An 18,579-nucleotide genomic window follows, 5' to 3' on the forward strand; every position below is an offset into this window, starting at 1 on the left:
CAGATTAAATTTCTCACAAGTAATTGTTTAACAGGCTTATCAATTTATGTCATTATGTTCTGCTGAATTGCGTCAGGTCTGTGATAAATCTGTCAGAAAATCAGCCTGTAATTAATGTTGCCTGGGCTGAAAGAAATACTAATTATTTGTGAATGGAAAAAATAAATACCAGAAAAATTACAGCAACTTTCTGACATCAGAAAGTCTTTATCAGCCTGCTGTGGGATCCATAGTGACACTATTATGAGAAATTACATAAATAAAAGTACAAGTAGCAGACAGCATGTGGTTTTTTTAGCCACATATGTTCTTTATTTTTATGGAATATTGTGTTTGATTTGAATATATTGGTTCAGCTTTTTTTTTGCCTCCTTTCAATGAAATTCATCTGAAGACGTTTTCAGTTATCTTAGGTGTAGTTTGTATAATAATGTTAAAATCACTGAGTCTCTGGTTGTCTATCAGGAATAAAGTGTGTCTTACACTATTAGCATGGAAGATGTATCACTTTTTTACTCGGACGAAAGATATTAATTCCCCTGTTTTTTTTTTTTTTAATGTTCTCGGGATAAGTAAATGTACTTGAGTGGGACGTAAACACAGCCTGCCGTCTCAGAGGTCACGTCCGATATCACTGCACAGTAACAATGTGCTGTGTGTCACGTAAATGAGGTTCCCTTTCTCTGCAATAATGGACAGCATGTCCTTGGAATGAAGGTATCGGCTACATTATTCTATTTGGCATAACTTCTCCAGGCAGCCTCACTAAAGGTTTTGCACATTTAAAAATAAAGCCCATGAACACAGCCCATTGCACTGTACAGTGAAATACACTGCGCAGTCAGTCCATGGCTTTTTATGTTAAACCATATTTCACTCCATCCTCTATTTCACCTTTCTTTTAACTGTATATATGACATTTGAAGTAAATGTATTTCTGATCTGCTTAACAAACAGTTACAAGCATAACTTTATTTAAGCGTTGGCTTAAACCAAACATGTGATCCCTAGTGTTGGCTAACAAGTGAAATCAGAATAATATGTCAAATTGAAATTCAGAATGCCTTTTTCTACACAGTCACAGAAATTGCTGTTTGAGAAATGCATACACTTGATCCTAATCAATTTCTCCCATAAATATCGATATTAAAAAGTAACTCAAAAACAAATATACTTACTGTATATTTAGAAATTGTAGAAGCCATCAAATCAGATGACGCTTTATTACCTCATTAGCATAATTTGGAATTTCACTGCCTAGCCTGGCTTATAGCCTTTATCAAACCCATCCCTGCATCACACTGCCTTGTCCTTACAGGTCCTGTCTGCCCCCAGATGGGTCAACTCTGTTCGAGCGGTGGCTTCAGCATGCTCATGCGCTGGAGAACTCTGGCCTCTTCTCCACCAATCAAATTGTGGAACTGTTTACACCATTACTAGTACAGAATGATGCTTCCTATTTGGAAAAGGTAAACTGTTTCACTTCAAGATAAGTGTTTTGTTTTGTTAATGAAGAGGTTTCCACAAAGTTAATTTAATTGAAATCCACTGATAAGAGCACAGTACTGCCCATTCTGTTGACCAGTAGAAAATGTGCTAAACATATTTAGGACAAAATGAATAAACGACCCACATATTTGGGCCAGACTACAAGGAGGCATTCTGGCTATTGTTTTGCAGCATGTTTGGAAATGGCTGTCTTGCTGGCTGATTGTCTGTTAATATTTACTGTGTGTCAGTCTGGTGAAGCCTTTGGCACAATGTCTGTGTGTTATATTCCAAACCTGACATTTTTAGCGGCAGGTACCATTTGCAACAAAGGAATCTTTGTCTGGAAGGGTTTCACATGCGAGTGAAAAAAACGCTTGGTGATTTTAAAGATGGGAGCAGAACTCGTGACCAGTGGCAGTGGGATGATGGTGCCTGTCTGCCCTGCTAGTCTCCACATTGAGTGTCTGAGCTCGTCAAGTGCAAACCGACTTCTGGATGTGTCACACTTGTCCATCTTCATGTGCAAATACGCTGCCTTGCCGTTGAAACGGATTTTTCTCCCTTCACTGCATCTTCTGCATGTCCATCAACTCTCAGCTTTTGGCAGGTCATCAGGTGTAGAAACATACAGCTTTAAAGAAGAATCCAGTTCATCTCAGGCGATAAGTGCAAAATTGTGCCAGGAGAATCCATTACTTATACTGCAAATCACTAAGCTTCAGACTTTGACCCCTGCAAATAGCTTTTATGATGAGCAGTTCAGCAAGAGAGGGGCAAAGTAGCTTTGGCTCATAGGACCATGTTGGATATCAGGGTTAATTTTTTTATTAGTTACAAATAAAAAAAAAAAAAATCTGAAAAGAAAATGAATATGTATATGTGAAATGTGATTGTTAAGGTCCCCTTTTTTGTCTAGACAAGCTAACTCAACAAGACAAGAGAAGCTCTGATCACCAGGCTTGTCTTCACAGATAGAGATTGTGATGATAATATCGGCCTTGTCATTCATCTTCATTACACAGAGCATTTAAATGCATTTAACGCCATCTTTGAAAAGATGAATAAGTGTTCAGATATAAATAACCATGATTCTTTCTCCTAATTAAGCAATCTTAACATATCAGTAGTTTTATTCTGGTTTCGCTCTAGTTTCAGTCTTTGAGAGTGTGGTTCAGGGTGTCACAAACTAGGCTGTTGTGATTGTTTTCGCTTCTGTAGTTTGCCGGGTTTTTTTGTGTCAGACAGGTTGGGTGCCATGTGTCAAACGTTGTGCTCAAGATGATGATCCAGATGTACTCAGTGGGCGATAAAAATTTCGTTTATTTTGTCGCGCTTCAGGCTAAAGTGCTGGTGAAGAAAATCTTGCCGCAAGCGTCTGACGCGAGTCTGTCTGAGAGCAATCGGTCATCCTGCGATCTTCCGTCTCTCCTTGACGACAGCGAGGAAATAAAGACACCCGGGCCTGACCATTGGCTCAGAGACAACAGGAAACAAGGTCGTTAGCACGTTAGCTCCGGTGGTTGTTGCTAATGGCACATTTTCATTGCGGCTCACTCCAGGGCATGAACATCCATCTACCTGTTAATGGCTTGAAGCAGAAAAAAACCATGATTCTTCACACACAGCAAATCTTCATTCTGTATTCAGGCTGAGCAACTGGACCAAAATCCCACGCTGTTTTTTTTTTTTTTGGCTAATATTATAAAATACACATTTTCCTCTCCTTTGAAATACATAAATGTTGACCCTTTTGTATAAAGATGTGTTTTTTTAAGTTTTACCTACCCAATGTAATACATGCTGCTTCATAAAAACTGCCTTCTGACATTCCTGAAATCTGTCCATAGCGAATGGGTAGATTGTGACAAATTTCTTGCAAATCAAGAACACACCATGATTTTTCCTCTGGTTTCTAGTCACTCAGGGGCCCTTGGAGACGTCCCCACCCCCACCCCCCCCACCCCTTTACAGCGCCCTTTCGTGAGCTTTGGAATGATGGTGGTCTGGAGCCTGTGCCATCTTTCAGCCAAATAACTTTCCTCAGCACAACTGAAAAGTTGCTCTTTTCCATGAAAGCTTTTCCAACCCAGCCTCAGTCATCCGTACTGTTCGGACACAAACGGAAAGGAGGAGTCCCGGTTTCCCGATTCTGAGCTTCATGTTGCTTTTCTTTCTTACAGGAGGACAAAGTGGTGAAGAGGACAGCAAGGAAGAAAGCTTTGTGGAAAGTATTCCTATTAGAGGTAAAAAAGGCAGCGCCCAGCCCAGCATTCAGAGGGCCTGTGTGCCGTTTGTTTTCCTGCTACAGAACAGGATAATGGGGTCTTTTAAATGGATTGCTGTGGAAGGATGATCAAGGTGAATCTGGGGTCAAACTCCCACCTGAAGGGCCGTGCAGGTCCTCTAATTATCCTGGAGAAAGCGGCGCCCTGTTTTTCTGTTGGTTTCGGAGCGTACCAAAAGTGATCATTTGTCCACCATAACGCCGCGACGTAATTGTCTGCCTCGCCGAGTGTAGTGCGAGATCCGTTGCTGGCTCTCATTATCTCCTAAACAATGTTGCGCTCAAGCAGACTTAAAAGGGCGGAGTGTGAAGACATCCTGAAAGATCCCAAGGTTACTACTCGCTACCAGAACCTCAGAAATGTAAAACAATCTATTATTACGCTTGCCAGTTGGGTTACATGCCCAGTTTTCTTATGTATAGACATCCCAACACGCTGCACAATAGCAAGTAGTGTGGCTGCAAATTGCAACTAATGAAAAGCAATAAAAAAAAAAGCTGACTGGTCTCTATCGACGTTTATGAGACGTACAACATGTTTAGTTTTGTCTTGTAAATGAAGTGAAATAAATTACTTTCTGCACATAGTGGAGAGCTGATTTGTGTATGAACTGGGCTATCTGTACATGCATTTTTATTTCTGTTAGCCAGTTACTGGAGACTATAAAGTGAAGCCAGGACAGAGACCATCAAATCCCAGTATGTATGATAAGCCAACTGTGTTTGATGCAACACTAGAGCTACAAGTATCCTGCAAATGAAACAAACATGTTTGGCATTAAAAACATGGCAATTGTAATATGCGGCATTCTGTTTGAGCATCTTATGTATTAATAATCAGGCCTTGGCTTGGAAATCAGCAGGACTGGAAGACAGTTTCAGAGCTTCTGAGTGGCCAGTGGATTAAATTGTTAGCAGGAGTTTATGCTTTGCAGTAGAATGGGGCCATGGACACTTTGATCTGGATCTATACTCAAGCAGTTCCGGTTAAGTACCTTGGCCAGCGGTACAGCAGTGCGTCATCATGAGCCTCATACCCACTGGTCCATAGCAGAGTTGTTTTACCTACTGTCTTATCTACCTACTGTCCCTTTGCGAATGTGTGCCAGGAACAGTGTCAAAGAAGACATCGGTTGGAGAGAAAGGCGGAGGGACCAATGAGTGAATGTGAACGGGCGTTTGCCTGGTTTGTTTGAACCACAATCAGCTTTACTGACCAAGTATGATTATACATAAAAGGATTTCGTCTCCAGTTTTTTGTCGCTCTCAGTGTACTTACACAGTTCAGACATACAGCAAAAAATGGGACTACAAAAAAGAAACAATTAAGTACAGTATGTACAGAATAGACTTAAGCCAGAGGCCCGTAGTGCTGGTTACAATATATACGGGAAGGACAATGGATGCCGATAGCAAGCTGGATGTGCCGCAATACGCAGTGACTGGCACTCTGAAACATCGGAAGAAGTCCATGGCACCACATCTGTCTCTGCTTGGTAACTACGGGACAGGATTGCCCCCGTGTGCCCTTTGCCCATGGATGGTTTGAGAATCCTGTAGAAAATGTTGCCTGTCAGTCTTTGGCACCTTAGCCAGTTGAATTTAGTCCCACTGGGACAGACTAAAGGGGCAATTTTGACAGCTGTGTCCACCCCCATCAAACTGACATGGACTGCAGAGCAATTTCCAGTAGAGCAGCAGTGCCCTCATCCTGCACAGTTCCAGGGCCTTGCTGAATCTGCGCCATGTTGTATTTATGTGCTCCTGTCCGCACACGGTGGCCCTTGAGTTTAGCGGCTGACATTTTCCTGATGTCCCTATTATTAAGTCCACCATCTGTATCCGGATGCTGCTCGTGGGATATAGGGAGCGATGATGGTTTTGTGGAAACTGTTGTACTGCTGGCTAATGTGTGCTTCCAGCCTAAACCAACAGCTTAGCATTTTATCCACTCTGCTCCCCCAAGGTCTCAAAGGCTCCAGCGTTGTGCTGTGTTGTCTCATCAAACAGAGGGGCTCCCAAAGTAGGAAGCCGAGGCCTTGAGTAAATATTTGACTCTGGCATTTTGTGTTTTTGAACAGAGACGAAAGCGTATCAGCTGCTTAAACAGTCTGTCGCGCAGCAGAGACGGCTGAGCTCTGAAGAGGAGGATGACGAGTCGGACGTGGATCTGTCAGGTACCCGAATCACTGCCGTGCCACTTGCACGCTCCACGGCCTAATAATCATTCACCAGGGACATATGTCTCACGATATGCATATCAGATAAAGAGGAGCCAGTTAATAATAAATAAATCCTTGTTTGTGCAGAAGATTTAGCATTAGCTAGCATTTCGTTAAAATATGCTTTGCGGTAAGTGTTCGTGTGCTGCTGCATTTGCCTAATTTCTAATTTGTTTTTCGTAAACTTCTGAAGTGGACAGACAAACGAATACCTCTCGGGGGCCCCCGGTGCCCTCAAAAACAAGCCCATCGCGAAGTCAACAAGGCCATCGAGTTTGGTAAGGGATAAAAAACAGAGACACGTAATGAGTGTCCTGCGGTGCTACGTTTTTTTACCGAAATGTTCCCGGTGAGGGAAATAGCGCTGTAGCTCTCACTCTCACCTTATGCAGACCCAGAATTATGGGCCAAGCTGCATATTTCTGAAAGTAACATTTCCCTTATTAAGTAAATCATTATAAAGGGATTGTCCCAGATCCTCCCAGTCCCATTCAATTCCAGCTCTGGAATTCCATTGGCATGTTAAAGTCTTTTGTCCAGAATTGAAAGTTATAAATGATTTTTTTTTTACTTTGATATAGGCCTAAGCCAGTTCATTTAATTGATAATACTGATTTTATATTATGTCTTATAAATGTGGACTTGAAATGTGCCTGTACAGAATTTAACAATTGACTTTAACGTAAGCACATTTATGTACAATATTGGATTACTTTATTTTTATATTCAGATTCAGGCTGAATGATTGCTCTATATTTGTCTAGGATTCAATCAGTTGTCATATCAGTTTTAGGTTTTATGAAGAATATTAGCTCTCACTTTTCTGTTTTGAGGGTGGTTTGAGGTTTGTGGCCTTGTGGTTTAGGTTTTTCCTAGACGTGGTTCAGTATTCGGGGGGGGGGTCTTATGAGCTGTAAGGTGTTCAGGCTGAGCTTCTTAATGCCTCTTTCAAAGGAAGGCGACAATCCGCAAGTGGCCCTCCGCATAAATATCACAGCCAAACTTCTACTTTTCAGTCATTATTAAAATGTAATCTTTTTTAAAAATTAAAAAAAAAGTCATAGGGGAATAAATTAAAAAAAAAGTCATAGGGGAATATATACATCACCACACTGGTGTCCCAGAGCCATGTTTAGCTGTTTTGTAGAAAGAGAATTTATGCGTGGATGGTGTTTGGGCGTCATTTGCCTGTTAATAGAGTGTGCTGAAAATCCCTTATGAGCAGTTCTGTCTAAAATGAGATGTTTGAACTGTTAAAAGACTCAGAGACATTTGACTTCTTTGACATTGCGGTGAACTTTGAAGTTAATAGACATTTATTAGTACATAATGTAATCTAGGACAACTTATCGACTTCACACGCACGTAAATACCTCACACGCACGTAAATACCTCACACGGGGACCTCGCTGACACTGATAAACCTTAAAAGCGGACCAGCATGCTTATTTAACAGATTAATTTTCAAAGCATCTCCATCCTATCTGCCAAAAGAAATGGTCAATGAGACTCAGTAATCAGGGAATTAGCCTCCGTATGTTACGTATTTGATGTTTATTTTATGTGTATTTTCTATATGTAGTTTGTGTGTATTACATAACACAGGGTATGTGAGTGATTATATAATTCAGCATCTGTTGGTATAGCAGCTGTTGCAGGTCTGTATCTATTAGCATTGTAAATGTGGCCCCTGTGAAGAATTCTGCCCTTTGATTTCTTCTGATCATGAGGCATCCTGCTGACACTGCGGCGCTAAGGCTCTGTTCCTTTCTGTTTACTGGCCCTCTGTCGACCAGCTAGCCTGGTTCCCAGTTTGGCCATTAGTGGCACAGAGAGAGAGAGAGAGAGAGAGAGACACCTCACTCTGATAAAAACACGCACGAGTCTCCACCACCATCGGGGCGCTTATTTATTTCTCGGTTTGTTCGCTTTAACGAGACACGAGCCACTGGCCGACCTTCCCACCAGTTTTCCAGGGGACGGGGGGGGAAACGAGGAAAAAAAATGTTTTTGGAAAAAGGGGGCGTCGGTGTTAATTGAGCATGCCGCCGGTAACGGCGGCAGCGCGGCTAAACATGCCGGAATTGGCGTAATAAATAGTTTCTGATACTTGACACGAATCTCATCAGGAAAGGCCCGGCTGCATTGAGAGAGCTCGGGAAGGGCGGAATGCAGCCGCCGTCCGCATTGTCTCCCTCTCTCCGTGGCCCTCTGTGAAATTTTTCACATGCTTATGTTTAAGCATTCCACTTACTGCAGTCACTTCTTTGCGCTTTATTGCGTCTTGAAGAGGTCTGGAAGCCCGGCTCTTCAGCGTCAGCATAACAGCTCTGTGTGCGGCGCTTGGATTCCTTTATTATTATTTGTTTTATTTTGTCAGCGAGCTGATGAGTGACATCAAAAGGAGCTCCCAGCCAGAGCCCACCCCCCCCCACCCAACCAAAAAAAAATGGCTACCTCTGTTGTCTTATAAACAATAATTACGATGTGCCAGTTAAGCCTAGACTACAGCTGAGGGATTGTAGTTTTAAGCAAAGGCTTTGGTGCAAAAAATGCATTTATAGCTCTTTGTGTGGCACCTCATTATGTGTGGGCTCGATTCATTAAGTAATTGGTTTGCAGTTGTTTACATGAGTATTAAGGCTTTCTATTCAGCAGCCTTTGAGAGATACATTGTGCAAATGTTGCATGTTATGAATGCAGAATGAGAGGCAGGGGGCCAGTCCCATTGGCTGAACACTGAACTCAGCTGAAAAGCGAGAGAAAGGCACTGGGCTCTGCTTTGCATAGCAATGACTCTGTCTTAATAAGCTTTACAGATTAAATACATGCAGTCTATACAAGATGCAAAGAGATACTCTCAGCACATTTATATGTGCTCATTTCACTATTATGGCATTGGAGAGAATTGAGGTCTTTCATATTCAGCATTTTTTCTCTCTCCCCCTCCCCTCCTTTCCAGCACAATGTTTTTCAGCAAGATACTTTATAGAATGTCCTGTTTATTGTATTATAAATCACTAGAGAAGTAGACAGATCTGCAACAGTTTATTAAGGATTCATTCATTATAAATCTTTTGCTGCCATTGTGCGCCGTAAAGCGAAATCATTTTGTGGTTGAGTGGGGATGAAAGGCGTAATGTAGGGAGGAGTGAGCCTTAATAAGCAGCTGTACCCGCGCAGCGACAGTGCGCCCCCCCCCCCCCCCCTTTGTGCCGGCCGTGTGCGAGCCACTGATTCCTGTGGCCTAGCAGCCGCTGTCCCGCGTCAACTGTAGGTGACTCTGACCTTAGGCTCTTATACCATGCTAGCTACGATAAAAATAAAGGATACAAAAATTTGTATTATTCATAAAAGGTGGATCTATATTATTTTTCTCCTCCTGCTTCTCTTATGTCATGCGGCCTTTTCTTGTTGCTGATTCGGAGGCAGTCGGCTGTGCCTTGGTTCTGTGTGTGGGGGGGGGGGGGGGGTTGCGGGCCGCCGCCCTCTATCAGCACAGCCACAAAGTGCCGCAAACGGACACCGGGTCTGTGTGGTGGCGCAGCGGTGGGGGGGACCCGCGTGTGTGGTATGGCCCCCGCCCGCCTGCCCGCCCGCGCGGGCGAGCTAGCGAGCGGCAGTGAGAGCCGGCAGCCAGAGGAGGTCACTGTCTTTCTTTGTACTGGCCTCTTAGCTGTACCCCCCCATTATGCTCAGCGGTGGAAAAAAAATCCGTATATCCAAACATATAAATAAACCAACCCGATTAGTCATTGTTGAGCGTTTAATGCAAATTTGTGGGGCGTAACAGTTTAGCATGACATTGGTTGCATCTTTTGAAGCATGGAAACATTTTATGGAATGGCAGCTTTCCCCAAATGATCGAAAACATTTTTAACAAGATTTATAATTAAATATTATTAATTATACATTTGATAAGAGCCAATCCCGATATATTTCATTGTACATGGGAGATAATATTGGAGGATCTGGTCATTAGGCTTATTGTTGTATAGTAATGTACTGTAGGAGTTTATTGCGAATTTGGCTCCTTTGCAGAATGATCGATATCCATTAGCGATGCTGACCTTATTTGAATAACCGGAAACAATAGCACAGTACCTGTACCACAAGCTAGATGTCAGCACTGCAGATGGCTTTGAGATCCGGGATGTGCAGGCAGGGCCCTTCGCCAGCAGAGGGCGCTCACACTTTGGGAAGCAGGCAGGACCAGAGCCTGGCAAAAGTGGCGTTGTCCCTCTGAGTGTTCTCCTCCGGGCTCTGCTGCTCAAATCTGCCTGTCTGAGCGGCCAATTTTGCAGCAGGTCATAACTGGGACAGGAGTAGGAGTTGATGGGAATTATGGGGTGGCCCCTTTATACCCCCCACACAAGCACAGCTGTGGAGAGCCGGCACTATTAGCGTTTTTGTGTGGGTGGGGGGGGTCGTAGATAGGGCAGGTAAATAAAGGCAGTGTTTTATTTTACAAGTCGTACTAATTGCACATGAAGTGTGAGTGAGCCACACTGGTGGTCAGTGTCTCTGGCTGCTCCTGCTTTTTTAGAAAGTTTACTACGCAATGTTTAAACACATTAAGTGGAATCGTATTGTGCTGACTTCTTGGGAAAATCGAAATGTATTTCTGCAAACAGTGCAGATCCGGGCGACCTATCCTAGAGACCACAGCTGCAAAGTAACTGCGGAATCCAGTGAAACTCCAGTGCACACCAGCCCGTGCAGGCTTTGCTCAGACGCTTTGTATTTTTCCTTTTCCTTTTTTAGGTCATTATTCATATTATTTTAAGTAAGAGCTGCTGTTCCGTGGTCGTGTCACCCCATTTTTTGGAACTGTACTCTGTATGAATTCCAGAACCCGCGGGTCATGCTTGCACGCGGCCCATTACCGCATGCTGGGCAGCCATGATGACAGTGACGTGTTTTTGTTGAGTGCGTCTAATGAGCCCGTCGTGTTGCTGCTGAATGGCGGGGAGCCACGTGGCGCTGGCCGCTGTGCTTCTGCATTGTTAGCATGCTTATGCGAGAGTGCCGCATCGGGATTGTTATCCTGCGACATCGCGCTCATGCACAGGTGCTCAATGGATGCCGCAAGATTGAGAACAAGTTAGTGGTGAAAGAGCCTTCAAACCACTCCTTGTTCCGCCGAACCTTCACCCCGCTGAGCTTAGTTGAGTCAAAGATGTATTAGCTATATGCTATTAACAAAAATAAGCAACTATTCATACTGTTTTTTATTGTAGTTAAGTGTCACCTTGCACTGTAAATGTCCTGCATTTTTTGCAAACCTAGTAGCTCAAGGTTAGTAAACAACTGCAGTTTGTTTGTAGTTAAGATACTCCTTATTTGGGAACATTTCGAAATTGTGCTCAGCACCCATAGTGTCTGGTACCCATAGTACCTGCACGACAGCATCCGCACAGGCAAACATACACGTATGATGTAGAATTAAATGTATGTGGTTGCTTTTATGGGAAATGCTATTCGCATCAGGATTTATTACAATAAATAACATATATATCACACAAGGGTGCTGTCTGCAAGAATGGAAAGGCAGCCATTTGGGTTAAAGCCACAATTTGCATCATATTACAGATTACATTTACCTCTTTGTGCAGTCATCATTGCAGCCTTACTTATTCAGATCATTGCCTCAATTAAGTCGAACCCGGCACAAGATGCACCAGCATAAATGTTTATGGAAATGGAATATTAGATTGAAAGGGTCAACGCCATCTCCTGCTCTCCATGGTAATAGCACAGTCTTGAAATCAGGCCGATCCCTGTCTGAAGTGGGACAGTTGATGGATCGTTCCCCGTGATGTGGAAGTTATATAAAAGAACGGCCCAATTTTCCATTTGAAGCAGGTATTTATTATTGTTATTATTATGGAGGTAGAAAGTAAAACGTTGCTGGAGATGTGGTATTCTTTAAAACGGGCTGTGCCGAAATTGCTTTTGCTATCCGTGTGCCGAGTAACGCCTTCCTATATCGGCACATACGTTGAAGTGTTTGTCTTAAATACGCAGAATTTTCCGACATGACTCAATGCCACAGACTCCGTTTGCGCTGTGAACGGGGGCCTCGCAGGTGTGGGTGGAAGGTCTCCAGGTAACCTCGTGTCAGACTGAGGTATTACCCCCCTACCCATTTCTTCATCCACGTTTTTCTGTTGAGGTGTTTGAAGGGCAGGCGTAGAGAAAAGGCCGATTCAGCATTGTCTATCGCTGGGTCGCATTAAATCTCCCTCTGTCACCGCAGGTACTTCGCACATAGAAAACAAACAGTTTCCCTCAGCCTGACCTCAGCTGTCATACTCCCTGATAAAGGATGGATTTGATCTTCCGGACCTTTCGCTGTGAATGAGATGAAATGTGTACATTCATGGCAGCGTTTAGTCGCGCAGAAGTTTCTTGTGCGTTTTGTACGACGGTTTTCACGGCGCTGGCATCCAGGCCAATTTCTGAATCGGTTACTTGCTCTGAATAGAACTTTGAGGAACATCTGATCAACTTCGGCGTTGGCAAAATAGTCAGATCCTTAGGGCTTGACTGTACGGCTGTGGGGCGGCTCAGCCGGCACCTGTGCTGGCCTCCCTCCCACCTCCAAGGCTGTGCGTGCACAGTTTGCCCCCCTCCCCATTCAAAAATACCGATCTAGGTTCATAGGGGAAAAATAGAAAACCAAGCAAAGAAATAAGTAAGAAAGTAAATAAAGACTGATGGAACTTGTGCATCAGGACTGAAGGGCCGGAATAATCACACAGGAGAGGTTGATGGACCTCGAGACAGGGATGTTATCAGATTACTGAAGGTGAATAAACATTGATCAGAACAATGATGTGTCGTGCTTGATGATGAGAAATCATTACAAATATCCCCATTCACCTGACTCTCCAGAGGCTGAAGATTACACCAGCCCAGAGAAACGCTGTTCATCTGAACTCCAATTTGGCATCGTGCGTTTCTGACCCATCCATCATTAGCTTTGGAACTGGCTGGCAGCAGCTCTGACTCCATAATTTGACTTGATAATTGGTTATTGAAAGCTTGCGGTCATAGAAGCATGAATAGGTGCCTTATCAATAGGAAAAATAAAACCCCTTTAAACAGATAACGGCAGAAGAGTGTGCAGCAACAGAGTTAGTAAGAAGTGCAAGAAAAAGTGAAATCTAGCTTGCACTGCTTGTGTATCTGTGTTGTGTGATTGTATGGTGCATTGTGTATCAGTCCATTCATCTTCTGATTGCTCATCCTGGACAAGGTTGTGGGGCCCCCTGGAGGCTGTCCCAGGTAGCACAGGGCCCCAGGCTGGGGAACAGCCTTTCAGTCCATGGCAGGATATATACAAGCACACACCCAAGCATACACCAATAAACTTAACAGCACGTTTATCCTGGAGTAAATCTCACACGATACAGGGAGTTGGGATTCAAACCCGCATTCTTGGTGGTGTGAGATCCACTGAGTCGCTGTGCCGCTGGAAGGCGTATCTACTATGATATTGTACTTGTATCGTGTTGCTCCGGACACTGTGTCTGTGATCAGAAGGTCGCTGGTTCCAATTCCAGGGTCAGCAAAGTGAGTTCACCAGGCCTTGAGCAAGAGCCTTAACCTCCAGTTTCTTCAGGGAATGAGGTCCAGGTCTGACCCTGTTTTCTCAACAAAAAAAAGCATTTGATGATAGGGTCACACTCCCATGAAAATATCATAAGTCTAATATGAATGTTTGGGGCAGCTTGTGGCTCCATGGGCTAAGCCTCCATGCCTGTGATCGGAAGGTTGCTGGTTTGAGCCTCGGCAGAATAGTCACATGTCCATGGACCCTTAAGCATGGGCCTTAACCCCTAGTATTTCCACGGCCGCTGCACGTTGACTGACCCTGCGCTGTCACTCCAAGCTTGCGCTCACCTGCATGTGTGTTTGTGTGTCTCACGGAGAGCAAGATGGGATAGACGAAAAGACAATTTCAATACAGGTATTAATAAAGTATTAGTATTCTAATATGATGAGTAAGTAAATAAATAACTGCTGTCACTGATTAAGTAAATATTTGGTTAAACACTGCATTTAAGCCTAATCGGCTCCTTAAATCAGCATGATTTACACTCAAGATCCCTACAGAAACTGTAAGTGTGGCTCAGTGTATGCTGACATCGTCCAGCTTCCGTAGAAAGTATCGATTGTTGTATCGCTACCCAGGAAACAATTCAAAAGTTAAAGTCTGATGAGTACCGAATGTGTATCACTATCACACCATTGTAAAGTTGAAATATCATAAGATGAACCATCGAAAAACAAGGAGGATCTGTAAGATGCACCTTCTTTTGTAACTTTGGTTCATTTCTGAGGCCAGTTTTCATTCGCCGGTTTTCTCTGAATGAGCCAGGCTGAGGTTAAGCGCACAGCAGGAATTGAGGAGGATCCCCGTCCAATAAGAACTCTGCGTCATTGCCGGAGGCCCCTGTTTAATATCTTCTAAAAAAAATCACATGTTGGGGTGCTGCACGTGTCGCGGCTCAGCTTGCCCTGTTTGACACGAGAGCCGTGTCGATATCATTACTTCAGGATTACTAATGTGGAATTAAAAATAACTTCCTGTTTCCAAATGCCTGATGAGTGTGCGGTAGTTTGAATAACGGAAAAGAAACAATTATAGTCCAGTATTATTGAAAAGCACTTTCAATCCATTAATTCATTTAATTATTATAAAGTAAACATAACTTTATTAAAAGCAGTACATTTTCAGCTCTTTTCGTTTAGATAATTTTATACCCTGCTTGGCACGGCACGGTGGCACATTGGTTGGCACATTGGTTGGCACTGTTGCCTGGCACTTATGGGACCTGGGTGCGAGTCTCCATCATGGCTCCATGTGTGTGTAGTTTGCATGTTCTCCCCGTGTCATCATGGGGTTTCTGCCGTTTTCCCCCCACAGTCCAAAAACTGCCAGGTTGCCCATAGGTGTGCATGTGTGAGTGAATGCTGTGTGTGTGAGTGTGTGCCCTTCGATGGGTTGGCGCCCCATCCTGGGATGTTCCCCACCCCCCCCCCCCCCCCCCCCAGCAGACAGAGATGTCACGAGGAGCACAGAGTAACTAGCCAGGCGAATCGCAAAGATGGAGGAAATTAAAGCACTTGGCCGGGTGACAGGCACATTAAACCCGGCTAGCGCATGGGAACACACGTTAGCCGCAGACAGGCTAAGGCCCTGCGCTCAGCCCCATCCAGGGCGCCGGCGCTGAGACCCCTCCCCCCATCAATGCTAATCACAGCATCAGCCTGCTGCCCATCTTCCTTTTCTTAATTAATTAAACCGCGGTTTGCCTTTTAACTCCAAATTACGAAGCGTTTAGGATAACCACCCATTAATTCAGCATGCATACGATTACCCAGTTTACCCAGTGTTTCTTTGGCCGTTTTCCTGCATGAGCGTCGCCTGAAACGAGCGACGGATGCGGGTTGGCTTGTCCCATCTTCCCAGCATGCCCCTTCAGGCTGAATCCTAAGCAACTGATATTTCATTTATGATGTGGACTTTCAGTTAGTGATACCTGCTGGGGATTGAGGGTGTTCACGGCTGGTTTCATTGGCTACATTTAACATCCACATCACTCAGTCAATATGTCAAAGAAATCATGACTCATTCAATCTTGAAATTTTTTGTATATAAAACAAAAATGTGCATGACTGCTGATACAAAATGTGTTAGCTTAAGCCAGTTAGCTTATTCTGTTGGCGTATCCCAGCACATCAGAATCATTAGCATTGCTTCCAAGCCAGATGACGCAGGAAAACACAGACAGAATCCGGTCGGTTGATGGCGACAGTGTGACAGGACCTGCCGCACCAAGTATCAGCTCCTGCTACAGCACTGCTTACACTGTACCTGGGCGTTCACTGGCAGCTCAGCTTAGCTGCATTTAAGCCTAATCGGCTCCTCGACAGCCGTATGTTTCTAATGTGCTGTGCGCCTCACTCACACGTCGTTTGGACAAATCCGTCTGCTAAATAAAATAAATGCAAAAATAAAACGGAAGTGCGTTACGTTTTCAGCTCCAAGTGAGTGTGTCAGAGCAGTGAGAGATGCAAACGTGATCATCGCAGGTGGGTGATTTTATTTGTTTCACTCCTCCAGAAGCTACAAAAGCATTCTCATTACATGAATGATGCCCAGAGTGATGGAGAAATGCTTCGGAACATGACTGTGAGGTCCAGGGACAACTCCTGACTGTGGCCGTGCACGTTTATACGTGTGTGAACATTAAGATGATTTATTTTTCCCCCCTGACCCAACTCAGTCGTGATACGTAGGGGAACCTCTGTTTTAGTGTATAAAGGTTAAAAAAAAAACAGCCATATGGATATACGATAATTCGTACGATGATGGGGTTACATTGTGTGGTTTGAATAGAGCCTGTGGTAATGTAAATTGAAGAGGAGGCTTTTTAAAGTAGAACAGACTGTTGCATATGCATCAAGGCAGATCAAAGCCTGTTTGGCGGTCATGCATTTACATACTGTAGTGATATTACTGATGCTATGGGAAGCAGCAATCCCGATCTTAGAACACTTACAAATAAAGACAGCCTTGTAGAAGCCCTTCACTACCATTAGAACAGAAGTCAAGCAAGTTCCTTTTGGTGCCGTGTCCATATAAAAGCAGCTTAATGTGAAGGTCTGTTCCTCCACAATTGCCCTGGCATCCTTACTCGCAACACTCGAAAATTGCCTTGAAAGAATGCGAGGATCTGCATGACGACGACACGTTCGTCCGCGCACGTGACTCGTCTGTAATGGCACCTGTGACACCCGAAATGTTTTGTTTACTTTTGAAGGGCCGAAGGGGGCGCCTCTGCTGTGAGATCCAAAGGTGAGAGAGTGCGGGCGCCTGTTCATTTGCAGTCATGTGACTATGCACATGGAGGCTGTTTTTGTGGCCTAAAACGCTAAAATAAGTATCCATTAGCTACTATGTAGAGCGAGTATATTTAGCATGTTACCATGTGACATACAGTAAGTAACAGTTCATGCTTCCCCAGTAGTACCTGTCTGATTTAATACTCCTCTTTAAGCATCCTTGCTCTCTGTTTGCTGATTGGTCGCACTAATGAACATCTCCGATTTGACACCCATAGCTTTTTGGGGAGAATCTGACGACGGCAGCAGTGACATAGAAGCGGTCCTCCGACCGACACCCCGTCACACTGACGATGACTTTGACTTTTATGACTGAGAGTAACCGGAATTGGGCCTGAGAGTATCTGAAACGTTACATGCCTGAACGTGTTGTGTTTATGATAATCATGTCTTTATTAAGTCTTCAAGAGCATTTTTAATGAATTTCCAGTGTTTCCATTTTGTCCCTTGTAAAGTTATTGCAAAATGCTTATTTTGTCGCATATTGAGGTTACGTCTGAATTCATACATGCTGTGTATAAGTTTTGTTTGAAATGTTTTCATTATGTTAGGATTCGTAGTTGTATATAAGGCTAATCAGCATACTTCTGTGCAGACAGTCCATGCAGTGCTGATGAGATGCTTACTAAGCTATTTAGCGATAAAAAAAATATTTTTACAAGTCATGCATCCAAATTTGCTGTATCCTATTCTTTTGTTCAAAACTCTCAAAAAATTTAAAGAAATTATGAATGACAATAAAATTCTTTTTATATATAACTCCAGTGCTATATTTAACATTTACAAAGGCCTGTAATTTTCCACAGTTTGTATATAAAAAAATAAATAATAAAATAATAAAACAGCCCTTCTAGTCAGTGTATCAATATGATTCCATTAGTCAGCTTTTAGCTGACTTTATGTATCTGATCCTTGTAAAGTAGGACTCCACAGTCATTACCGGTAATGGCTACGGTCTGCCTTGACCTAACACGGGAAGTGAACGTGTCTGAATAAATTTGAGTTTTGTTAAAAAGCTCCATCACATAATATCCATGTTAAGGAGCATGTCAACAGACACTTGTGTGCTTCAGATGGCTCGGTGAGAGTGGAGTTATATTGTACTAATATGTAACAACACAATAAACATTTTTTAAGAGAACCGTTCCTGATCAGCCCATCCCCGTGAGACGGCGCTCGTCGGATGTGTGCATTTCAGGCCCCCACGCTTGCGGTTAGCCGCTGAATGGCTAGGTACGGTAAGGATTTGTAATTCTGTGTTTCCGGTGTCCGTTTCCCTTTCCGTCACACTGACGAGAGAGTTAATCCACAACACAGCAGAATCACTTTGGCTGGTTTTTATTATTTATTTTTTTTGCCGTGATGCTGTTTGGAGAATTAAAGGTAATAAATCGTCGCTTCAATTCTCCTACGGGATAAACATTTCTAAAATTGCTAGGTTGATACGGCAGTAAATAAAAGAATGATTTGCATTTGTACCACACAGCTATGCCCGATGTTCTCAGCCTCAGGGACAATTTTGTAATAATAGCACATGATAGTGGAACGAAAATGTTCTGCGTCTGTACTTCTCACCCGGTTGTGAACCGAGTTTGCTAATTTTATATTCCAAATGTATAGCTCTCTGATATCATATCTAATTTACCTAGCATCTGTTGATGACAA

The 18,579-nt window shown here is 43.5% G+C and overlaps 1 protein-coding gene across 9 annotated transcripts in view; it reads left to right on the forward strand.

The window, feature by feature from the left end:
* The window catches only part of kiz (kizuna centrosomal protein), a 54,431-nt gene that overhangs the window by 13,357 nt on the left and 22,495 nt on the right, over positions 1-18,579 (forward strand). For 4 of the 9 annotated variants that reach the window (XM_072698749.1, XM_023808701.2, XM_023808679.2 and 1 more), the window contains 7 exons: positions 1,319-1,469; positions 2,830-2,986; positions 3,672-3,734; positions 5,857-5,952; positions 6,191-6,275; positions 16,833-16,867; positions 17,133-17,759. In XM_072698749.1, the coding sequence (XP_072554850.1) occupies positions 1,319-1,469; positions 2,830-2,986; positions 3,672-3,734; positions 5,857-5,952; positions 6,191-6,275; positions 16,833-16,867; positions 17,133-17,230 (685 nt within the window). In that variant the 3' untranslated portion in view covers positions 17,231-17,759. Of the gene's footprint in view, positions 1-1,318; positions 1,470-2,829; positions 2,987-3,671; positions 3,735-4,422; positions 4,475-5,856; positions 5,953-6,190; positions 6,276-16,050; positions 16,102-16,832; positions 16,868-17,132; positions 17,760-18,579 lie in introns of those variants that run through there. The other 5 variants (XR_011982397.1, XM_072698750.1, XR_011982396.1 and 2 more) reach the window with 5 other exon arrangements.

The sequence above is a fragment of the Paramormyrops kingsleyae genome, chromosome 14 (assembly GCF_048594095.1).
Source record: "Paramormyrops kingsleyae isolate MSU_618 chromosome 14, PKINGS_0.4, whole genome shotgun sequence".
NCBI lineage: Eukaryota > Metazoa > Chordata > Actinopteri > Osteoglossiformes > Mormyridae > Paramormyrops > Paramormyrops kingsleyae.